The sequence below is a fragment of the Mesoplodon bidens genome, assembly GCF_964165515.1.
Source record: "Mesoplodon bidens genome assembly, chromosome: 10".
NCBI lineage: Eukaryota > Metazoa > Chordata > Mammalia > Artiodactyla > Ziphiidae > Mesoplodon > Mesoplodon bidens.
In genome coordinates this window covers 27,681,534-27,700,667 of record NC_138172.1, presented here as the reverse complement: position 1 = coordinate 27,700,667, position 19,134 = coordinate 27,681,534, and the positions used below count along the sequence as shown (strand labels likewise).

The 19,134-nt window shown below is 38.0% G+C and overlaps 1 protein-coding gene across 6 annotated transcripts; it reads left to right on the top strand.

The window, feature by feature from the left end:
• The first annotated feature begins 1,389 nt into the window (after positions 1 to 1,389).
• CEP15 (centrosomal protein 15) lies at positions 1,390 to 18,210 on the top strand. Of its 6 annotated transcripts, none has more exons than XM_081245101.1 (6): positions 1,390 to 1,536; positions 1,781 to 2,244; positions 2,663 to 2,744; positions 4,155 to 4,278; positions 12,889 to 12,963; positions 15,105 to 18,210. In XM_081245101.1, the coding sequence occupies exons 3-6, from the start codon at positions 2,692 to 2,694 to the stop codon at positions 15,237 to 15,239; spliced, it is 387 nt and encodes a 128-aa protein (XP_081101227.1). In that variant the 5' UTR covers positions 1,390 to 1,536; positions 1,781 to 2,244; positions 2,663 to 2,691; the 3' UTR covers positions 15,240 to 18,210. The 6 variants fall into 6 exon arrangements, with proteins under 6 accessions (XP_081101227.1, XP_081101226.1, XP_081101225.1 ...); XM_081245100.1 differs by having other exon boundaries at positions 1,391 to 1,536; positions 2,660 to 2,744; XM_081245099.1 differs by lacking the exon at positions 1,781 to 2,244 and having other exon boundaries at positions 1,394 to 1,536.
• Positions 18,211 to 19,134: the final 924 nt, after the last annotated feature.

Genomic DNA, 19,134 nt, shown 5'->3' with positions numbered 1-19,134 from the left:
AACCCATTACCAATTTAAGCAAAATTCTTATTTGTTAACTTCCATAAAAGATAAACAAGAATGCCTTGTAGCCGTGCCAAAACTCCATTTCATTCCTAGAACACAGGATCACGCAGAGGTCTATTTTTTATCTTTACTAAGTAACACTGTGAAACAGCTAAATCAAAAGTCCCAGCAACTAAAGACAGACCTCTCTTAAATTATGACAGAATTTCCACGGGGGAATTATTTCATCCATTCATTCAAAAATTATCTACTGAGCACCTATAGTCAGGCAGTTCTAGTTGCTCAGCAAATAGAAGAGACAAAAATATAAAAAGGAAGTTCAGATTCTAGTTGGGGGTGCACTGGTAAACAAATGAACAAGGGATTATAAAATCCATGGAATGATGCTGTGTTCTGGAGAAAAGTAAAACAGGAGGAGGAGGAGGACGGGTGAAAAGACAGACTTGCGATCTTATACTGGAGGTTCAGGGAATGCTTCACTGAGGAAGTAGGACTGAAAGATGAGAAACTGAGTCTATGTCAGTATCTGGGGAAGGGGTTTTCCGAGCAAAGAAAACATAGAAGTGCAGTAGTCCTGAAGCAGGAGCTAAGTTTTATGTAGATATTCTGGAAGGAAAAAAATTTAACACCTGGATTGGAGTCCTAGCTCTTTGCTCTTTACCAGCTCAGTAAACTTCAGGAAGAAAACATTACCCCTCTTGAACCTCAACTTCTTCCTCTGTAACTGAGGATACTACCATGTAACTCACAAAGTTATTTCAAGGGGAGAAAAGGATGTTTAAGAATGCACTTTACAACACTAAGGGATTATTCCCAAATGTTTGTCCTGAGGGCTGCGGGAATTCTAAATGAGGCTCTGCTGGTTTCAAGCTACAACTTACGTAAATGACCAAGCTTGTTTCCTCATCTGTCAAATTAGGAGAATGGCATCCATCTCACCAGGCATTGTGGGTATTCAGTGACGACTGATACACAAATTCCTCAAGAAGTGAAAGATCAGCATCCTTGTCCCTATGGGGGCTGCCCTACAAGCAGGCAGAGCTCTGCTGCCGGGCGCAGCATCAGATGCCCAGGGCGAAGCTCTTTCTTAGGCTCTTGTGGAATTGACTGTAAAGTCTCTGGACGACTTTGAAGTGTTTTTCCCCTTCCCCATTCTACTGTAATGTTCTGCCTTCTAAGACACCATTTTCACTCTCTGAAGTCTTTTCAACACACACAGGTACCATTTTAAAAGCACTTGAAATAGAGCTACCACCAAATGGATTTTCCCTGGGGTTCCTGAAGTCCTCCACCAACCTTCACTTCCTCAGAGCAGCGTCACTTCACTAGCCTTTGGTGAGAGACGCTCTCCTTTTATAAGGACGTGATGACATCACCTCGCGTCGCGTCGCGCTTGCGCAAAGATGGTGGCGTGACCACGCCCAGGTCTGCACCGAGACCTAACGTCCACACAGTCGGCAGTGCCCTCGCGGAAGAGGTCAGTGTGGGGTTCGGTGAGTGAGGGAGGTCCGACAGCAGGACGGCCTGCGGGTGAGTGCCCCGAGTGTCCGAAGGACGGCTGCGCTCTGGTGGGGAGGATACTGTTAAGGGGGAAGAGGGTGATGAGGAAAGTTCGCGAGTCCTTCCAGTGTACGCGGAATTTGAGGGGTCCGTGGGCTGATGACTCCTAGAAGCAGCGGATCTTCGGTTCAAAAGGCAGACGTTGTCTTGGGGTTAGTGTGAAGTGCTGATGGTGGTCGCAACAGAAAAGAAGTTACTTTGGACTCACTTCCAGGAATTTCCTTGACGCTGCATCCGAAACTGGGAAGAAGGCGGCGGCGAGGATTGGCCTGCAGTGATTTCGTCGGAAAGTATCTGTAACTCGACCCCTTCCGGGCGAGCCTGCGAGTGATTGCTGTCCGTGGTGCTGAAAACAGAGCGGGCGCCTTGAGGAGGAAACCCGTTGAGGGCAGGACGGTGTTTCTGTTTCCCTTAGCTGTGCTCAGTGTCCTACGCTCCATGTGTGTGTGAAGGAAGGGCTCAATTAAAAAAAAAAAATCAGTGCTGGACACTCAGGCGGTGAACAGACAATCAGTATTAACTAAATAAGATTTAGGAAAGCCAGTGCTTCATTCCAAGAAGGAATTTTCATTCCTGTTTTTTTATTACATCATTACAGCTCAAATTGCATTCTCCCTTTGGACAGGCACGTTCAGCTCTTGCACCCAACCATATTTGCCTTCAGACTCAGTCTTCCAAGTAGTTCACTAGACCTCTGTCTGTATTGGCCCAGGCACTTTCCTCTGTTGAATTTTACACAGTGGGTTTTTTTTTTCTTTCTTTCTGTTGATTCAATAAAATGTTTACTAGTCTTAGTACCAGCTGCTTGTTTGTTTTGAATTCTGATGAAGGTTAAAATGTGGGGGGAAAAAAGAATAGGGGAAATATGCTGCATTTACCTGTGTCACAGTGTTCTGGGATGCATCTGGCATATGGAAAACTTATGTATCATGAGTAAAAGTGTTTTTAAGTGCATTCCTTTCATTTTATACATTATTATAGCTCAAGTTGTATTTTTCCCTTCTGAGAGAACCAGTGGATTGAGGTGGTGAATGATCAAATGTTGCAAAGCTGAGGACATGTGGTAGAAGTAACTTTAAATGTTATTATTTAGCAGAAGGCTTATAAAGGCAGCTTTGATTAAAGATGACGTCCCTGTTTGCTCAAGAAATTCGCCTTTCTAAAAGACATGAAGAGATGTAAGTTTTTTAAAAAGGCTAATCTCAATGTATAAACTGTCCTGGCTTTATTAGTGAAACTGTGTGCATAGGAAGACTTAAAAATCTGTAAGTGTGTCATTTTAATTTTCTGACGCTTGAGAGATTTTGGTGTTAAGGCATGTCATTATCCCTCGAGAATAACAAAGATTAAAAGGTCTAATTGTGTTTTATGTCTTCTTAATTCTTGTTACTAATATCTAGGTAAATTCATTCTCCCTCTAACCTTTCTATACTCCACATTGGTATTTAATGAACTTCTCTAAACCTCTTACCAAGGGCTGGCTCTCATGGGTATGTGACTGTGTAGTCACAGGCCCTGCACTTGATGCTCTAACTTCACTATCTTGAAATCCCCAGTAATTTTTTTTTAACAAGGGACCGCAAATAATTTTTTGTCAAGGAGAAAATTTTTCATTTTGCACTGGGCCGTGCAAATTATATGGCCAGTCCTGCACTTATATTTAGTGTTAACCCTTCTCTAACCTCTGTATTGTGGGCTCCCATGTTTTCCTTTTCTTTAATTACCAGGCTATCTGCCGTGGCCTCCTAAGGTATTTTTCTTACAAAAATTACTGTTCAGAGACCTGGGGTTTTAGTTCTCCCCTCAAGAACAGCCCTATGCAACACAGTGTTTCTTGAAAATCTCAACTATTTGGGAAATGGTTACACTGTTAGGTGTACCATTTGTGTATTTTTTTCTCATCTGATCATTTAATAAGACCAAAATCTTGTAAAAATGAGCATATAACCAGGGAGAAACTTTTAAAGTCCATTATATATATAACAAAGTAGTTTGATAATTTACTTACACCTTTCTACATCTTTCTTCAATTAATATTTTACCTTGTTGTGAGTATGCATGTGTAAACACATCCTCTCACTCATATATGGAACCATCATCTTTCTCTTGGAAAAAGAGGAAAAAAAATATTTTTATTGCTTCTTCAAACATATGGAAGTTTAGCACAATTCTAAATGTGTAACATAAGATTCAGGGGTACTGAAGTGTTAAGCAGAAGGTTTCGTATAGCAAGTTATATCAACGTATGTGTGGGGAGGTATATATAAGTATGTGTACAAAGGGATATGTATTACAGTTTGCATTTTCACTAAATATTTTTCAACACTCTACAATAATTTCAAAAGACCAGAGAGGTTACCAAAACAGAAACATGTACTTATAGCATACATATGAAAATAAAAATAATTTTACCAAGACTTAAGACATACTGAACTACCTAAGTTTTTCACTGTCTTATTGACATGGTAATTGGCTTTCAAAACAGATTGAACTTGAAGGGAGGTGCAATTAAAAATGAGTTATTTATCAGTATATTGGTCAAGCAATAAAATGTTTCTTTAAACTTATATAATCTTCATTTTCTCTAGAGTATCACAAAGATTAATATTACTTCAACAAATGGAGAATAAACTTGGAGATCAAAACAAGGAAAAGGCCTCTCAGATGCAAACAGCTGAGACTGCTTTACAAAGGAACCTTAGTCTTTTAAAGGTAAGATTCTCTGAATTAAATATATTTTCCCCACTATGCAAAAAGGTTTTAGGTCAACTTCATAACTTTGATTTATGTAATTTCTTCGTTTTGAGTCACAGAAAGAATTAATGAGGTACTGTCTATTTTTTAAACCCATGTTAATTGGACCAGAAGCATGGATTCTCATTTTTTAAAATGAAAAAACTTGAAGTTTGCTTAGGCTAAGGAAAAATCAGTCACCACAGGAAGAATTTTAAGGTCACCTTTGTGCAAGAATAAATACAAGACATAGCTTCTATCTTCCATCTTCTTTTATTCGTAGGGAGATCCTGAAACACGATAAAGCACCTATCATGTATTTAAAACAATTTGATTTTGCCCTACTGGGGCCGCAGTCAACACACAGAATTCATATCTAAGATAACAGATTTCCCCGATCTCTTTTGATGGTGATGGAGGAGGTGGTCAAAGTATGTGATTGCGCAAGGCCTCACCATTTGGCCAGTGTGCCCATTTGGAGTAAAATCATATGTGTAACATTTTTGGCTGCTTGCTATACTTTGCTTCCAGAATTGTATGGCTTCATCCATAATTAAAACCCTAAAGTTTGCTTCCATTCAAGCTTCCAAGAGATCCTATGACTAAAACATTTGGTAGTAAGGCTATATTATTTAAGTTATAAAGCAGTGTTTTCAGTTTTTTATTGTTAAATATTTTCATCGATAGGCATGATGTAGTTCTCTTCTGTCCTCACTAGAGGATAAAGGAAGAGGAAAATTCAGTTATCTTCTCAGCTTCTGGCAGTTTGATCCACAGTAATTTAAGTCACAGCCATAGTGCTACCAAAGCATTCTATATTGCCATATGTCTTACTTGCCCAATGGTGTTTGCAATATTTATTTTTAAGTGGAAATATATAGGATAATCTAGAATTTGCACTGAAAAGTCAGAAAATCTACATTGGAAGTCTTGAAGGCTCGTTTGCTACTTATTACAGCAAGTGCAGGTAATATTAAGTGTCTTCCTTTTAATGAGAAAGTATTTGATGAATGCCCAGAAGGGCCTTACTATTGAGCTAGTTCTGGGCAGAAAGTGAGGATAATAAAGTAAGTATAAGTTAGAGTTCTTTAGATCAAGTAGCTTACAGGCTCAGTTGATGACATAAGGTTGTCACACACAAAATAGAGACCTTGTATGATCAAACGTTAATTACATTATGTGGAATACTCAGCACTTTAGGAGTAAGTGTAAAAACTCTTTGAAAGCTAGAATATGCTATGAGGTCTCAGAGAGGAAGCTAAGCTGGAGCTGCATTTCAGTAGGCAGATGGGAAGGCATGCCATTGAATTTTTAAGGAAGATTCAAGACCAGAAGAAGAATGAATGGCCTTACTAATAATGTTCATGGGATCCTAAGCTAACTAGCTTGGAAAGTCACAGGAAACAAGGCTGAATATGTATTCTGAGACCAGATGAAGAAGTTGAGACTTGGTATGTAGACATAATATAGTACTGAAAGTGAGCCAAAAAAAAAAAAAAAAAAAAGAGAGAGAGAGAGAGAGAGAGAGAGACTTATATAAGAAACATATGAATGGGTCTTTAAGAAAGAGTCATTTGCTATTTAGATGCAAAGTGATTTCAATAATGGAGAGATTGAATTTAAGGAAGGTAGCTCCTTGTCATATCTAGAAGGAAGATAATGAACCTAGTTTCATAGTCATTAGAAAACAGTTTGGTATGGTGTTTTTTCCCTTAATAATCAAAGTAATATATTCTCACTATAAAAAAACTTGAAAGAGCAAAGATGAAAAAGCATACCTTCTATATCATCTACCCATTTAGAAATTAGTATATTTTTGTGTATTTCCTTTCGATCTTTTTTTTTTTTTTTTTTTTTTTTTTTTTGCCGTACGTGGGCCTCTCACTGTTGTGGCCTCTCCCGTTGCGGAGCACAGGCTCCGGACGCGCAGGCCCAGCGGCCATGGCTCACGGGCCCAGCCGCTCCGCGGCATGTGGGATCTTCCCAGACCGGGGCACGAACCCGTGTCCCCTGCATCGGCAGGCGGACTCTCAACCACTGCGCCACCAGGGAGGCCCTCGATCTTTTTATAAACATTTTTCAACTATCTCTTACATCCCAGATACAGTGCTTGCTGTTAGAGACGCAGTTTTTCCCCGTTTTTCTTTTAAACATACTTTGAATAATTGGATATGGAATTTTTTGTCCTTCTTTCCCGCATATTATTTTCTTTAACTTTGCGTATAATTTTAGTGGCTCTCTCATAGAAGTTATCGTGAAAGTAAAATAAATAGGACTTGATTACACAGTTTGAGTTGGGAGAGACTTTAAAAAGCATATAGCTTAGATTCTTATCTAAAGGTCTTTTTTTTTAAGCATAAAAACTTTTCCCAAAGATATAAAATAGATAAAAAAGTGGACCTGCTTTGGCCCAAAGCCCTATCCATTCAGCCCTTCCTTGCCTGCACTGCTGTGGCTCTAAGGAACTGTGAAAACCAATGATCTGGGCTAATCCCTTAATTTAGAGATGAGGAAACCATAAGGTAACTACTCCTAATACCCCCTTTGTCAAGAACAGGTTAAGATATAGCAGGATAGGTACTTAAGTACAGAGTGCACTTGAAAATGGTACCATTAAAACCTGGCAGCATTACTATAAGATAGTAACAAAATAGGGATGACTGTATCACCATCCATTATTTGACCTTACTCACATGTTCTGAACAATATCATAAACACTAAAAGGGCATGAGGTTTAACTTTCAGAAAGAAAGATATAACACTAGCATCTTTCAATGATATAGTTTTATACTTAGAGAAGCCAAAGTTGTTTCAAAACTGGTATGAGTTGAGTAAAATTAATGGATAAAATGTAAACATATAAAAAAACAACAGCAATCCTATATATATACAGCTGGAAAATAGCGCATTCATATTAGCAATAAAATTATAAAATATATAATTGGGAATGCTTTTAACAAGGGATCTGCATGAATGGTATTAAGATAATTATTACACTTCAGTGGGAGCTTTAAGAGAAAATTTAAATGGAGACATACGCCTTAATCCTGCCTGGGGAGACTATTATTTTTCTAAGTCAGTTGTCACAAAGTTATTTTTAGATTTAATAAAATCCCAACAAAAATTTCTCTAATTGCACTTGAAAAAATAAATTAGCAAAAATATCAAAGCATGATTTTAAAAGGGGAGCAATAAGAAAGAGACTAATTCCATCAAACATATTAGTAAAAGAATGAATATGAATCTAAGCAGTAAAGAAGAGTCACAGTGAAGGTTTAGTCAATAAATATAGAAGATAGCGGCCTTTGAAAATAGGCTCAGTGATTTTTTCAATTAGTATTAATGCAATGAAATTTAGCAAAAACATAATGGATTTAAAAGACAGAGGATTTTATTTCTACAGATACTTCCATGATATAAACTGCCATCTCTCCCACCTTTCCCTCCACAAAATTTAGTTTAACCCAAAAAGGCGATTTTGTGGTAACAAACATCCTCTTGTGAGGAGGATGGATGAACACTCTGGAGTGAGGAAGAATGGGAGCGTCCTACAGCAGATTCAAGATTCATGCCAGAGAGTAACATTTATACCTTCACCCACACTGCAAGCTTGGTTTTTAATTGCTATAAAAATTTCACACCTGTGTAAAAGAAGGAATAGAAGAATGTATTTCCATGCACTTATCACCCAGATTCAATCATTATCAGAACACAGCTAGCCTTGTTTTGTCTATACTCCTCACCCCCACCCCTTAAGATCATTTTGAAGCTAATCCTCAGACATTGCATTGTTTCATCTGTAAATATTTCAGTATATCTCTCTTTTTTTTTTTTTTTTTTTTTTGGCTGCATTGGGTCTTCGTGGCTGAGTGCAGGCTTTCTCTAGTTGCGGCGAGCAGGGGCTGCTCTTCATTGCGGTGGCTTCTCTTGTTGAGCAGCACGGGCTCTAGGCTTGTGGGCTCCAGTAGTTGCAGCATGCAGGCTCAGTAGTTGTGGCTCACAGGCTCTAGAGCGCAGGCTCAGTAGTTGTGGCACATGGGCTTAGATGATCTGCGGCATGTGGGATTTTCCCAGACCAGGGCTCAAACCCCAGTCCCCTGCACTGGCAGGCGGATTCTTAACCACTGCACCACCAGGGAAGTCCCTCAGTATATCTCTTTCTATATTTCAATATTTATTGCTAAAAGATCAGCATTATTTTAAGCAAAATCAAAATAACAGTATCAACCTAAGAAATTAACAATAAATCCTCAAATATCCAATCAGGTTCCAAATAAAATCCAATTTGTAATTGATACATCTCCTAAATTTCTAAAAGTACTTCCTGCCCTTTTTTCCCCCCTTTTCATGTATTTGTTAAAGGAACTGGGTCATTTGTCCTGTCGAGTTTCTAGATATTGCTAATTCTATCACTGAGGTACCCACTTAACACGTTCCTCTCTTCCCCCTCATTCCTATAATTGACAGATCTAAGTTGTGCTGTGCAACAGAAATATAATTCAAGCCACATATGTAATTTTAAATTTCCTAGGAACCATTGTTAATAACGTCAACCTAAACAGATTAAATGTTATTAAAATTTCAAACAAAATATTTCAAATGTAACTGCTATTAAACATTAGTAAATATTTTATATTCTTTTTTCTTACTAGCCCTTCAAAATTCAGTGTGTATTGTGTGCCTACAGCACACCTTAAGTCAGACTTGTACATTTCGAGGGCTCAGCAGCCACATAAGGCTAAGGAATACTCCACTAACAGTGCAGATTACAGAGGCCTGATCAGATTGAAGCTCGATGTTTTGGGGAAGAACACTTCCGTAATGCCAGGCTCTCTCTCTCTTTTTGGAATGTTAGTCATTGATGATCATTGCCTAAGTATATTCATTAGGGGTTGCAAAAAGCAATATTCAACTATTTTATTCTCATTCAACTGCTGATTATTTATATTGAGAAACTTCCCCTCATCAATTATTTGGTTACACTGAGGTATATTGCACAGAGGAAAAAGCATGATGAATGCGTGATTCTCTCTATTTACTTTTCAGAATAATAGGTTGGTTCTCTAGTATCTTCCAAAAGTGACCAATTAGGTGTTGTTGGTTTTGGTTGCTTTTTTGTTTTTGTTTTTGTTTTTGTTTTTGAGCTGTCTGGGATTTGAAATTTTTCAATCCATTTCCATTTTTATTCCTACTTATTCTCAACTTGTCCCATTTTTACCAAGTGAGAGCCTCGTCAGATTAGCTCCTGAATGCTTCTGATGGCATCTTAACAGTCTGACAGTTTCCTTTCTTTCTGGTCTGATGCAATCTGCCAGGCTCATCATGTGCATTTGCTGCTTAGACCTGGAGTTGGCCATTGTTCCAAGGAGCCCTGGATCCTTTTGGTAGGAAATATGTTCAGAGCCCTCTATCTGGGCACTAGTGGGGTTTATTGCAACTTTTTTTTTAAAGATAAAATACATTAGGAGCTCATATCAGAAATTCCAGAATTCCAGTTTGCAAGGCATTTAACTTAAAAAATCATGGATCTTGTACCTCTAAGTTCCTTTCCTGAAACCAAAAATCTGTCCCAAAGAATTTCCCAATACCAATGTAACTACTGATGTACTTTATCCTGTGATACAGACAGCACTGTCACCACCCATGTGATTACTGAGAATGGTTTTCAGTAACATACTTTTTACAATCCTTTTTGTCATTAGGGTGTACCTCACTAGGGATGCTCAGTCAAAATACTGTGTTCTAAGACCACTTTATGTAATTCTTCTCCATGTGGTTATGCCACCACTAGATAGCAGTTAGATTTGTTTCATTTCATTTTCAAATTTGTAGGGATTGCTTTTTCATTTGTTCTCTGACTATATAAAATTTTAAATGGTCTAGTGACAAATCTATACAACAAGGCAACAAGGTACAGGTAAAGCTGGCCAACTAGCCTTTCTTCCTCTCCTCTTTTTTCCTTTTCTCCCCCTACCCCCTTGGGTGCTTTGTAAAAAAAAATTCTTTTAAGTTTTTGGTTTATACTCAGGAAACTTTGACACCTCAGTCTGTATTTATTTAATGAATATTTAAGTACCTAGTACATACCCTGCACTTTGTTAGATTATCAGATGCTTAAAGGTTGTATGAGACACAGCCCTTACCTTCGGGCAGCATATAGTGTAAAGGAAGGTTCTTATATGGAAGTATTAAGATTTAACTTGCTATAGAAGGCTGGGGTCAAATCGCCAAGATTTTGGGTCAGGCTAAGGAAGGCATGTTTGATCCTTTGTGTTGTGAGTACCAATTTTCTTTTTTTTAATCTAGGGGAGGACATATTTAAGGTACTTTTTAGCAAAACTAATCAGCTCCATGTTAGGTATGGATTGAACTAAAGTGAGATATGGCCTAGGCATGAGTACAAGTAAGTATTAAATATTTGTTGAATGAAACAGCATTGAGAATGACATGGAAAGGCTCGAGGAGACATCCTGATGGAACAATACAGGGAACTTTGCCTTTTTCAATGGCAGGAATAAGAAGAGTTGGAGTTTGAGGATACAGCATAGCTATCTGAGTGGGGAGAAGTCCCACTATTATGCATTCAATACATTCAGTGGAAAAAGATGAGTTTAGTGTTATCAGGTTGAGAAATAAGGGCTAGGAAGAAAAGTTAGCCATCCCTCCTCAGTAATAATTAAAGCTAGATCAGCGACTGTCTTGGAGGGAGAAAGATTAAAAAGATGGGGACAGATGTCACAAAGCTTAAGAAAGCCCACCCTGGGGATTAAACCAGAAAAAAAGGAGCCACCTGAGGAGAAGGAGTCCGAGAGGTAAGCGAAACATCTAAGAAAGTGAAATATGACTTAAGCTAAGGTCGAAGTTGTCTGGAGGGGTGGTAATCCCTTGTTGAAATGCTGCAGAGGTGACAAGTTGACTCAGGCCTGCTTTTCCAGGCCACACGTCCCTCCTCCTAAACTCACCTCCTGCCCTTTGTGTGGCAGGTCTGCTCTCCTCTACGAGATATTCAGTATCCTTATTTTCTGATCTTTAAGAAAAATGTTTAATCTTGCCTATAGGTACTAGTGGCACCCAGATCTCCCAGTAAAGATAACTTTGTTCTTAGAATAATGGTAAAATTGGGGTTCTGATTTTTATTGTCTGATTTCTAGAAGTAAAAAGTGGTTCTTCCGGGACCTTCTTCAATTTCAATGTAATCAGAAGACTTGGTCTCCCATGTCTGTTGTATCATCGGCAGCAAGAGCTCTTTAAGCCTGTCTTGGCCGTGAACTTCTGGTATGGGAGAGATGCTGATAGCTGGGCTTTTTACCCCTAAATTGTTGTCTTTCCCCTTCAAATCACCTTCCTCTAGACAGCAGGTGCATTACTGGTTGTGCAACTTCGGGGAGTCCCTTTAGGGAGTTTCCTGTTTTTCCCTTTTCCATTTCACACCCATTCCTTGCTCCCGCCGCTGCCATCTGCTATCTCTTTTCTCCTGTTCAGCGCTGGCTTCTTCACACCCCACTCCCACGCCCTTTTCCATCGCTCTCCTTCTGTCCAACAGCCCTGTACTTAGATCACTCCAGTGCTTGTACATGGAGCAGAGAACTTTCTCTCTTCTCTCAACTCACCAAGCTCAAAGGAGAGACAAAATTCACATGGCCTTCAACCAACACCCTGGAAACTTGACAAACCTAAGGAAGCAGAAGACACCACAGGTGCTGATTCGGGGAGTATTTATTTAACAGGGCTCGAATATTTCTGTAACAACTTGCAAAGTCTTACATTTCTGGGCGTGAACTTTATGCACAGATCTAGATACAATCTTTACTGACGTATGAATCCACCTTAAGTACACCTGTGTTTCTACAAACATAAGAGAAAACACAAACATCTACAAGTTCAACTACAAAGTACCGCACGATACTTGAATGCCATCAGCTGAAGGATGTATCAATACTACCTAGGGATAAAACTTGCCTTTGAGATTAGCTTAGCAATCTGATACTAAAAGTCTAGATAGCATAGTGAAAGGTTCTTGTTGCAAAGTACTCAGGTACCTCATGGACCTTTTCAATATGGGAAGTATTTGCCTAAGTATAAAATTAAAAAATGGAATATTGAACAAATGTCATGTGTGTCATTCATATACCATTTGCATGATCTGGACAGACTAGAACTCTTCACTTTGAAGGTCAGCCTAGCATGGGTCTGAGTATCTGATTGTTTTTCGTATCAGAATATTTGACTATTTTATCCATCTGGCTGTTTTTAAAGGATTTTAAAGCTAAGTTAGTACTCTGAACAGTTTAGAGGAAGTTCTTTTTCCAAGAATTATTGGCATTTCCTAGCTACTTAAAATGAAAAAGGCAGAACTTAGAAGTACCACCCCCATCCCTGCTTTTTATTTTAAAATAAGAAACCCTGCATCCTCTCTTTGAAACCGGTTAATTAAGCAGTGATCTGTCAGTGCCTGTCCATCAGTTCAAACTGTATATCCAGAGGAGAGTTGAAGCGAGAGATCTGGGATACAGATATTGCTATTACAGGTGCCATTTGTGTGTGTGGTTTAAATACATTTTGTTTTGAAAATGCTTCTATCTGTTACAGGATATAGAAGCGGCAGAGAAGTCTCTACAGACCCAGAATCATCCAGTTCCACGGCCTGAGGTGGCTTCTCTTGAGGTGAGAATCTTAAGGAACAAATGTGAAAGAAGAGACCCTCAAAAAAAAAAAAAGGAAGAGAGGCTCTTCGGTTAGTAGTGCATTGTAAGTGGCTGTGTATGTATATATCCCAGATTCCTTCATTCAGTAAAATAAATGAGATGTGTCTCACTGATTTATGTCCACAGTGCCATGCTTTGTATGTAGTGGGTAATCTGTAAGTATCTGGGTTTTAAAAAAATTTTACATCAAGTGAAAATTTTATCAAGACCTTGTGTCTTTTCACCGAGTCACTTAGAAACGACTCTCTTGTTAAATCCTAACAGACAATATGCACTAAATCTTAAGATGACAGCCTAACCAAAATGCTTTTCCTGTTGGCTGATGTTAGAAGTAGCAGCTCAGTCTCTTCACCAAAGATGCAACCAACGCTATTTAAATGCATATTATCATGCAGTATAGCGTGGCTTTTGTCTGTTTGATTTTGCTCAGTTCAAGAACAGATTGGGAAGATGGTTGGCAAAAATAAACCGTATTTGGTATACGAATGTATGTGTGCTGAAAGGGAGTTTGCTACATACAGAATAGTTTGATTTTATATTTTTAATGACCTTTTTTCAATACAGTTTTTGTTTGCTGCCTAACCAGGGATGTGAATAGACTCAAAAATTAAAGGCTGAGAATTTGCCCTGCAATTTTCTGTGTCATCTAGAGTAATAAGGAAAGGCAGTGATCAAGGATAGAAAGAACTCCCGTTCAAAGTTGTGCCTTGGGCATGTCTTTTCCTTTGTTGAATTTTCCAATACCTTACTCTGGCCTGTACAGGGCCCACACAATAGGGGTTAATCCAGCCGTGAATGGCGGAGAAACACCCAACCACAGGCCTTGGTTGGTATTTTTCTTAGCTAGTCTCGCACAGCAGGATAACCTTTATTTTAAGTATGTCAGGCTACTTCTCAGACCACATGCATAGATGCATAGATACATAGAACCCCTCATCATTTTCAGCTTTCAGAGCCCTCATACCTTTTTTCTTTTTTTTTTTAATAACAGCATCTTATTTTTTTTATTTTTTACTTTTTGGCTGCACCAGGCAGCTTACGGGATCTTAGTTCCCCGACCAGGGATCGAACCCGAGCCCACCGCAGTGGCAGTGCTGAGTCCTAATCACTTGACTGGCGGGGAATTTCCCCCACCCCCTACCTTTGTAATGCTCAACGTGAATAATTATGTCTCCCCAATGCTATCTAACTCTTTGACTGAGTTCTGAAAATGAGCTGGATAGTGATGATCTCATATCAAATGCCCTCCTATGACACAGAGCTTTTGGCATCTGACTTTTCTTTGGCCTCCTTAGGGCACTCAGCCAAGAAACCATGCAAGCGTGTAGATGCCATACAGCAATGCAGTATGAGCTTCTACAGCTTACAGACTGCTACAGTCAGTCTAGGAACACAGCGTCTCAATTTCCAAGTTACTTGAATTAAAAATAACGAGATGATGTTAATATTATTGTTATTATCCAAAAAAATGTGGGAAGAAGTTACAGTTTGCCATATCAGGTGCTCTTCTAAAAGATATAGCGGGTGCATAATTTTGGGGATGCATAACTTTAAATGTTTTTCCCCCCTACAATTAAGAGGTCAGTTCACCTGAATCCTCCAGCATGCCCCTTATATTTCAGGTGCTGATCTCATCCAGGTCACATCTTTTTCTGTTAGTTCTAAAGCAGTTGTTCATGTTGAATCATTTCACTGTGATAATTTTAGTATGGGCAATCATTTGGTATGGGATTGGGAACAGTAAACAAAAACTTTTAATGATTGTGTAGCCATAAATGATACTACTGGTAATAATCACAAGATTGGCCACAAGAGGGCGTGTAAAATCACAATAAAACTGTAAAACCTGTAATTCTGCCAGGCTCTAGTTTTACTGAGAAATTTGAAAATTAACACTAGTAAGTAGCCAGATTTTTTTCTAAAATTAACATAAAATATTCTGTAGAGGAAGTGCATTCTACGTATATGTGTGAGTGTGTGTGTGTGTGTGTGTGTACGCACACACACACTTAAGTGAATAAACATTTAGACTATTATGAAGAGCCAAGTTCAATTGCTTGATATGCTTTTTTACTTTTGGATGTTGGTTTTTTTTCCCAGACTCTCTACTGGGCATCAGTAGAAGAATATATTCCCAAATGGGAACAGTTTCTTTTAGGAAGAGCACCATATCCTATTGGTGTTGAAAATCCAAATGAAGCAGAAGATACCATTCAAAAGGAGGTGCAGCAATAGCTTCTTCACATACTATTTGAAAAACCTATTTAGGAAAGCTGAGTGTTAAAAAATATGCAGATCACTGCAGGAACTTTAGGAATCAGACATGTTCACGTTGTCTCATTACTTCCTCAATGACAAGGAAGATCTGAGAATCGACTTGGAACTTTCAGGCCATCACTGCAAGACCTACTACTCTTTCAGTGTCATGAATTTGCTTTCTACCAACCCATGGAAGTGTTAAAAGCTGATACTGAAAGGTGGATTGTTGATTAAATAAGCTGCTGAATGAGTGTTGTGTGCTGTTAAAAAAAAAAAAAAAGTCATTTACTGTCACTATCACCGAAACAGTGAATACCAGTAGTTCTGATTTTACATATTCTATAATCTTTACTTTTCAGTTATTTTGTTATGGGGATAAGGCTCAGGATCCAAGTGGTTGTTTGCTCACTCTTTTAGCTTTTGAACAAATGAAAAGACAGTGACAATCACTTAGTATAATAATATTGATCAGGAAATAGATTCATAGGATTTTGTCCCTCATAGATCACTGGACCTGTAAAAATTCTCGAAGCAAGAACTAAACTACCAAGCATTCAATAAGTAGCCAGTTTCAGGAGGGCTCAGACTGGGTTCTGAAAAAGGACACCTATTAGAACTGGGAATGGTCGCTGGATTTTGACCTGGTTATTTAAAGATTGCCAACCCTGTGAACACAAATAACTCTTCTCTCATCTTTTCATCTTTAAATCTACCCTTCCCTGTCCCTTCTATTTTCTTTATTTCTCAAACAACTGTCAGTCAGAAACTTTTGGGTCACAACCCTCAATAGCTTTGGGATTCCTCAATCCACCACTGCTGGAGTGCTCAAAAAAAAATTCTAATTTTTCTAATTATAAAAGCAGCTCCTGCTTAGGGGTCCACATCACAATGAAAGATTTTCAATTTTAAACTGGTTTGTGGTTTTATAAGACGACAATAGACGACTAAAAGACGACTAAAAAAAAAAAAAAAGTCCATTGTGCTGTTAAGTTCCTTTAAACTACCATCTTGGAAATATCCTGTTGAGTGGGTGTTGGTGTGGGTAACAATAATGTTGTTTTCATAGCATGTGCTGGCAGATGAGCACACTTCTCTACAGTGTTAACAGTTGTAATTAAGGAATAAACAGCACAGAGTGTCAGTCCGATGACAATTTCATCTATAGTGTCACAATACAAAATGTCACAAAATATTAGAACTGTTATATAACTATAAAAAGGATTGGCTTAAAAGCCAAAAGCCCTTTAAAAAAAGGAAGACAGAGAAAGAAAGAAAAAAGAAAACTGGCATAGGGACCAGAACCGTTTTATACCTTCTCAAGAATGTTCTGTCACGAAAATAAATTGATATATATTTTTTTTCCTGTTACATTACAGTTTGGTTTCTAGCCATCCAGTTGATTTAGCAGGAGAATGCAGGGCTTTTTAGCAGCTTTGAATTGGTAAACAGATTTAGATGTAGTAGAGAGAACATGAGGAAGTTTTTTTTTTTTTTTTAACATCCAATCTTTCCCAGCATATGCACATAAGAAGGTGAATGAAGCGATGTGAAACTTATTTCTCTTTAGTCAAGTGAAAAAAAGGCTAAACATTTGTTGAGATGGTAAAATATTGTGTCAAGCAAGTAGGCATATTCCAAAATTAAACAGTGGTTGATACATGAGCCGTCCTCAAATATTTGAGCATTATGCTTCCTTTGAGTTCTGTAAATTAAAGCACCAGTAGGTTAAATTAAAATACAAAATGAATAGCAATTTAACCATCTCAGGAAAGGTTCAGGTTTTTTTCTCCCCTAAATTGACTAACTTGCTACATCTTTTTTTTTTTTAAACCCTCAATTTTAATGTAACCTGGCTTATGATTTAGGGCAGAAGGGAAGCTATTTCTAGGCTTCAGTTGTACCATTTCCCCCATTTCTAGTTAGTACCTCAGAAACTCCCAGAGGGGACTTTATTCCTGGCCCCCCCAGAGTTTTCCCCCAGCCCCCTTCTTGTAGAATGGAACAGATTGCACCACATGGTGTATGTTTAAAGATAAAAACAATCCTGAAGAGACCTAGATACCCCATTAAAGGGCATTATATTCCTCATGGCAAATTAGCTTTATGTAGGAATTTCCAAATATTGTTTTCTGTAAGGAGGAGAGAAATACAGTATCTAACATACATTTTGTACATAATTAGTAGGAATCAGACAACGAGAAAGAAATGTCATCTACTGAGACTTTTTCCTCCCTCTTCAGTGCCCTTACCATACACTACATTATACCCACTAATCTTTATGAAAACTATGAATTTGTATTTCTTTTTTTTAGAATAATGGGGTTTTCAAAATAAACCCTTTTCCAATAATTTTTCATAGCCTTTCTTGGATTGTTGCAAATGCATAAATATTCAAAGATCACTTTCTGCTGAACACTTCTTGTGTATGATATTGAGTATTATTAAACCATAAAATGCTAAAGTTCAGAAGGAGCTGCAGTTTTTCTCTGAACTTGAAAAAATTAATTTTACTAAGTACTCAGGAAAAAGCCTAATACTCTTGAAACCAGACATCTGGTCTTCCCCATGCGTAGGGAGCAGTGTGAATTAAAGTGATGTCAAACGGACAGTTTTTCTCTGCCTTATGTATAAGGTGTTTTAACTTGCTAGCTTAAGACTTAGATGAGAATTAAAATGATCTTTAACTGCATTTACCATTTTGTCTTCTCTGCCTCATCCTCCCTTTTCTATTAAAAAAAAAGAGAAAGATGTATCGGGTATATTTATTTTTGATTCGAAATTAAACTTATTTGGAGGCTATTTTGTCACTTAGGAGACAACTGGAAACACTGGGAGTAGAGTGGGGAAGGGGTATGTGAAAAACCAGGGTATGCAGTCACCAATTGCAGGCAGGAGGAAGATATTAAGCTTTAAACCCAGTGTAAGGTTTTACTGTGTAAAATTTAATGCACAAGGCCATGAATTTGGCTTTATCTACAAAATACATTCTTTTCCTTCCTTAGTCTATTGTCTTTTTATTCTAAGCCAATTCACATCATTTTTTTAAGAAAGTCTCTTGTTTAAAACAAAATAAAGTTTTAAATCTCCCTGAAGAGTTTTCTCCCCTTTTCAAGAATTGCCCAAACATAATACCTACATGGCTTAAAACACCCTTCATTGCAGTAGTCTATTTTGACCTCTTCCACTTTAATTAGGATAGTAAGTTATTTTTTTCAAGAGTTGCTGACCAAAATCTATTCTTCAGAGAAGGTAGTAACTAGATGGTGAATTCAAACAGTAAAATAGTCTATGAAAAATATGGAGAAAGGGAAGGGGAGAGAAATTAGTTTGAGAAAGCTTTAAGTTGGAACGAGAAAGTCTCTCTCTCTCTCTCTCTCGTGGTGTTTTTGTTTGTTTCTCATATAATTCAGAAGTTAATTTGTCTACGTAGGAAATTTAATTCTCTACTGCTAATAAGAGAATGCTTAGAGTTTTCTGGGACAAACATGGGGACATGTCAAACTTCAGCAATTAAGGACAGGATTGATTTGTGGATTTGACACCTGGCATTGTGATCCCGCTTTCTAACTGGAACTGAGATTATATCCTTACTAAAATCCAAGACAAGGAAAACGAGTCCAACAAAGACAGAAGCTAAAAAACCGCTTCCGGACATCATCTTACTTTTCAGAGTCAGGTTTCCTTGCTTACAAGAGAAAGGACTGGGTCCCCTACATTGTAATAATGTTTTGAAGTCCTTGCTATTTTAAAAACCCTAATTTGTGTCTCAGACAAAGACAGAGACTGAGACTCTGCTAAAGTAGTAGCCTGACCACAGTACAAATCAATAAATAGTTGCACAGAAGGGACAATGAAGTGTTCTTATTTTAGA

Excerpts from the sequence above, each read along its gene's own strand:
- CEP15 (XM_081245101.1), top strand. The coding sequence starts at position 2,692 with ATGACGTCCCTGTTTGCTCAAGAAATTCGCCTTTCTAAAAGACATGAA. Across the intron at positions 2,745-4,154 it reads TCTAAAAGACATGAAGAGAT|AGTATCACAAAGATTAATAT; the intron begins GTAAGTTTTTTA and ends CATTTTCTCTAG. Across the intron at positions 4,279-12,888 it reads GGAACCTTAGTCTTTTAAAG|GATATAGAAGCGGCAGAGAA; the intron begins GTAAGATTCTCT and ends TATCTGTTACAG.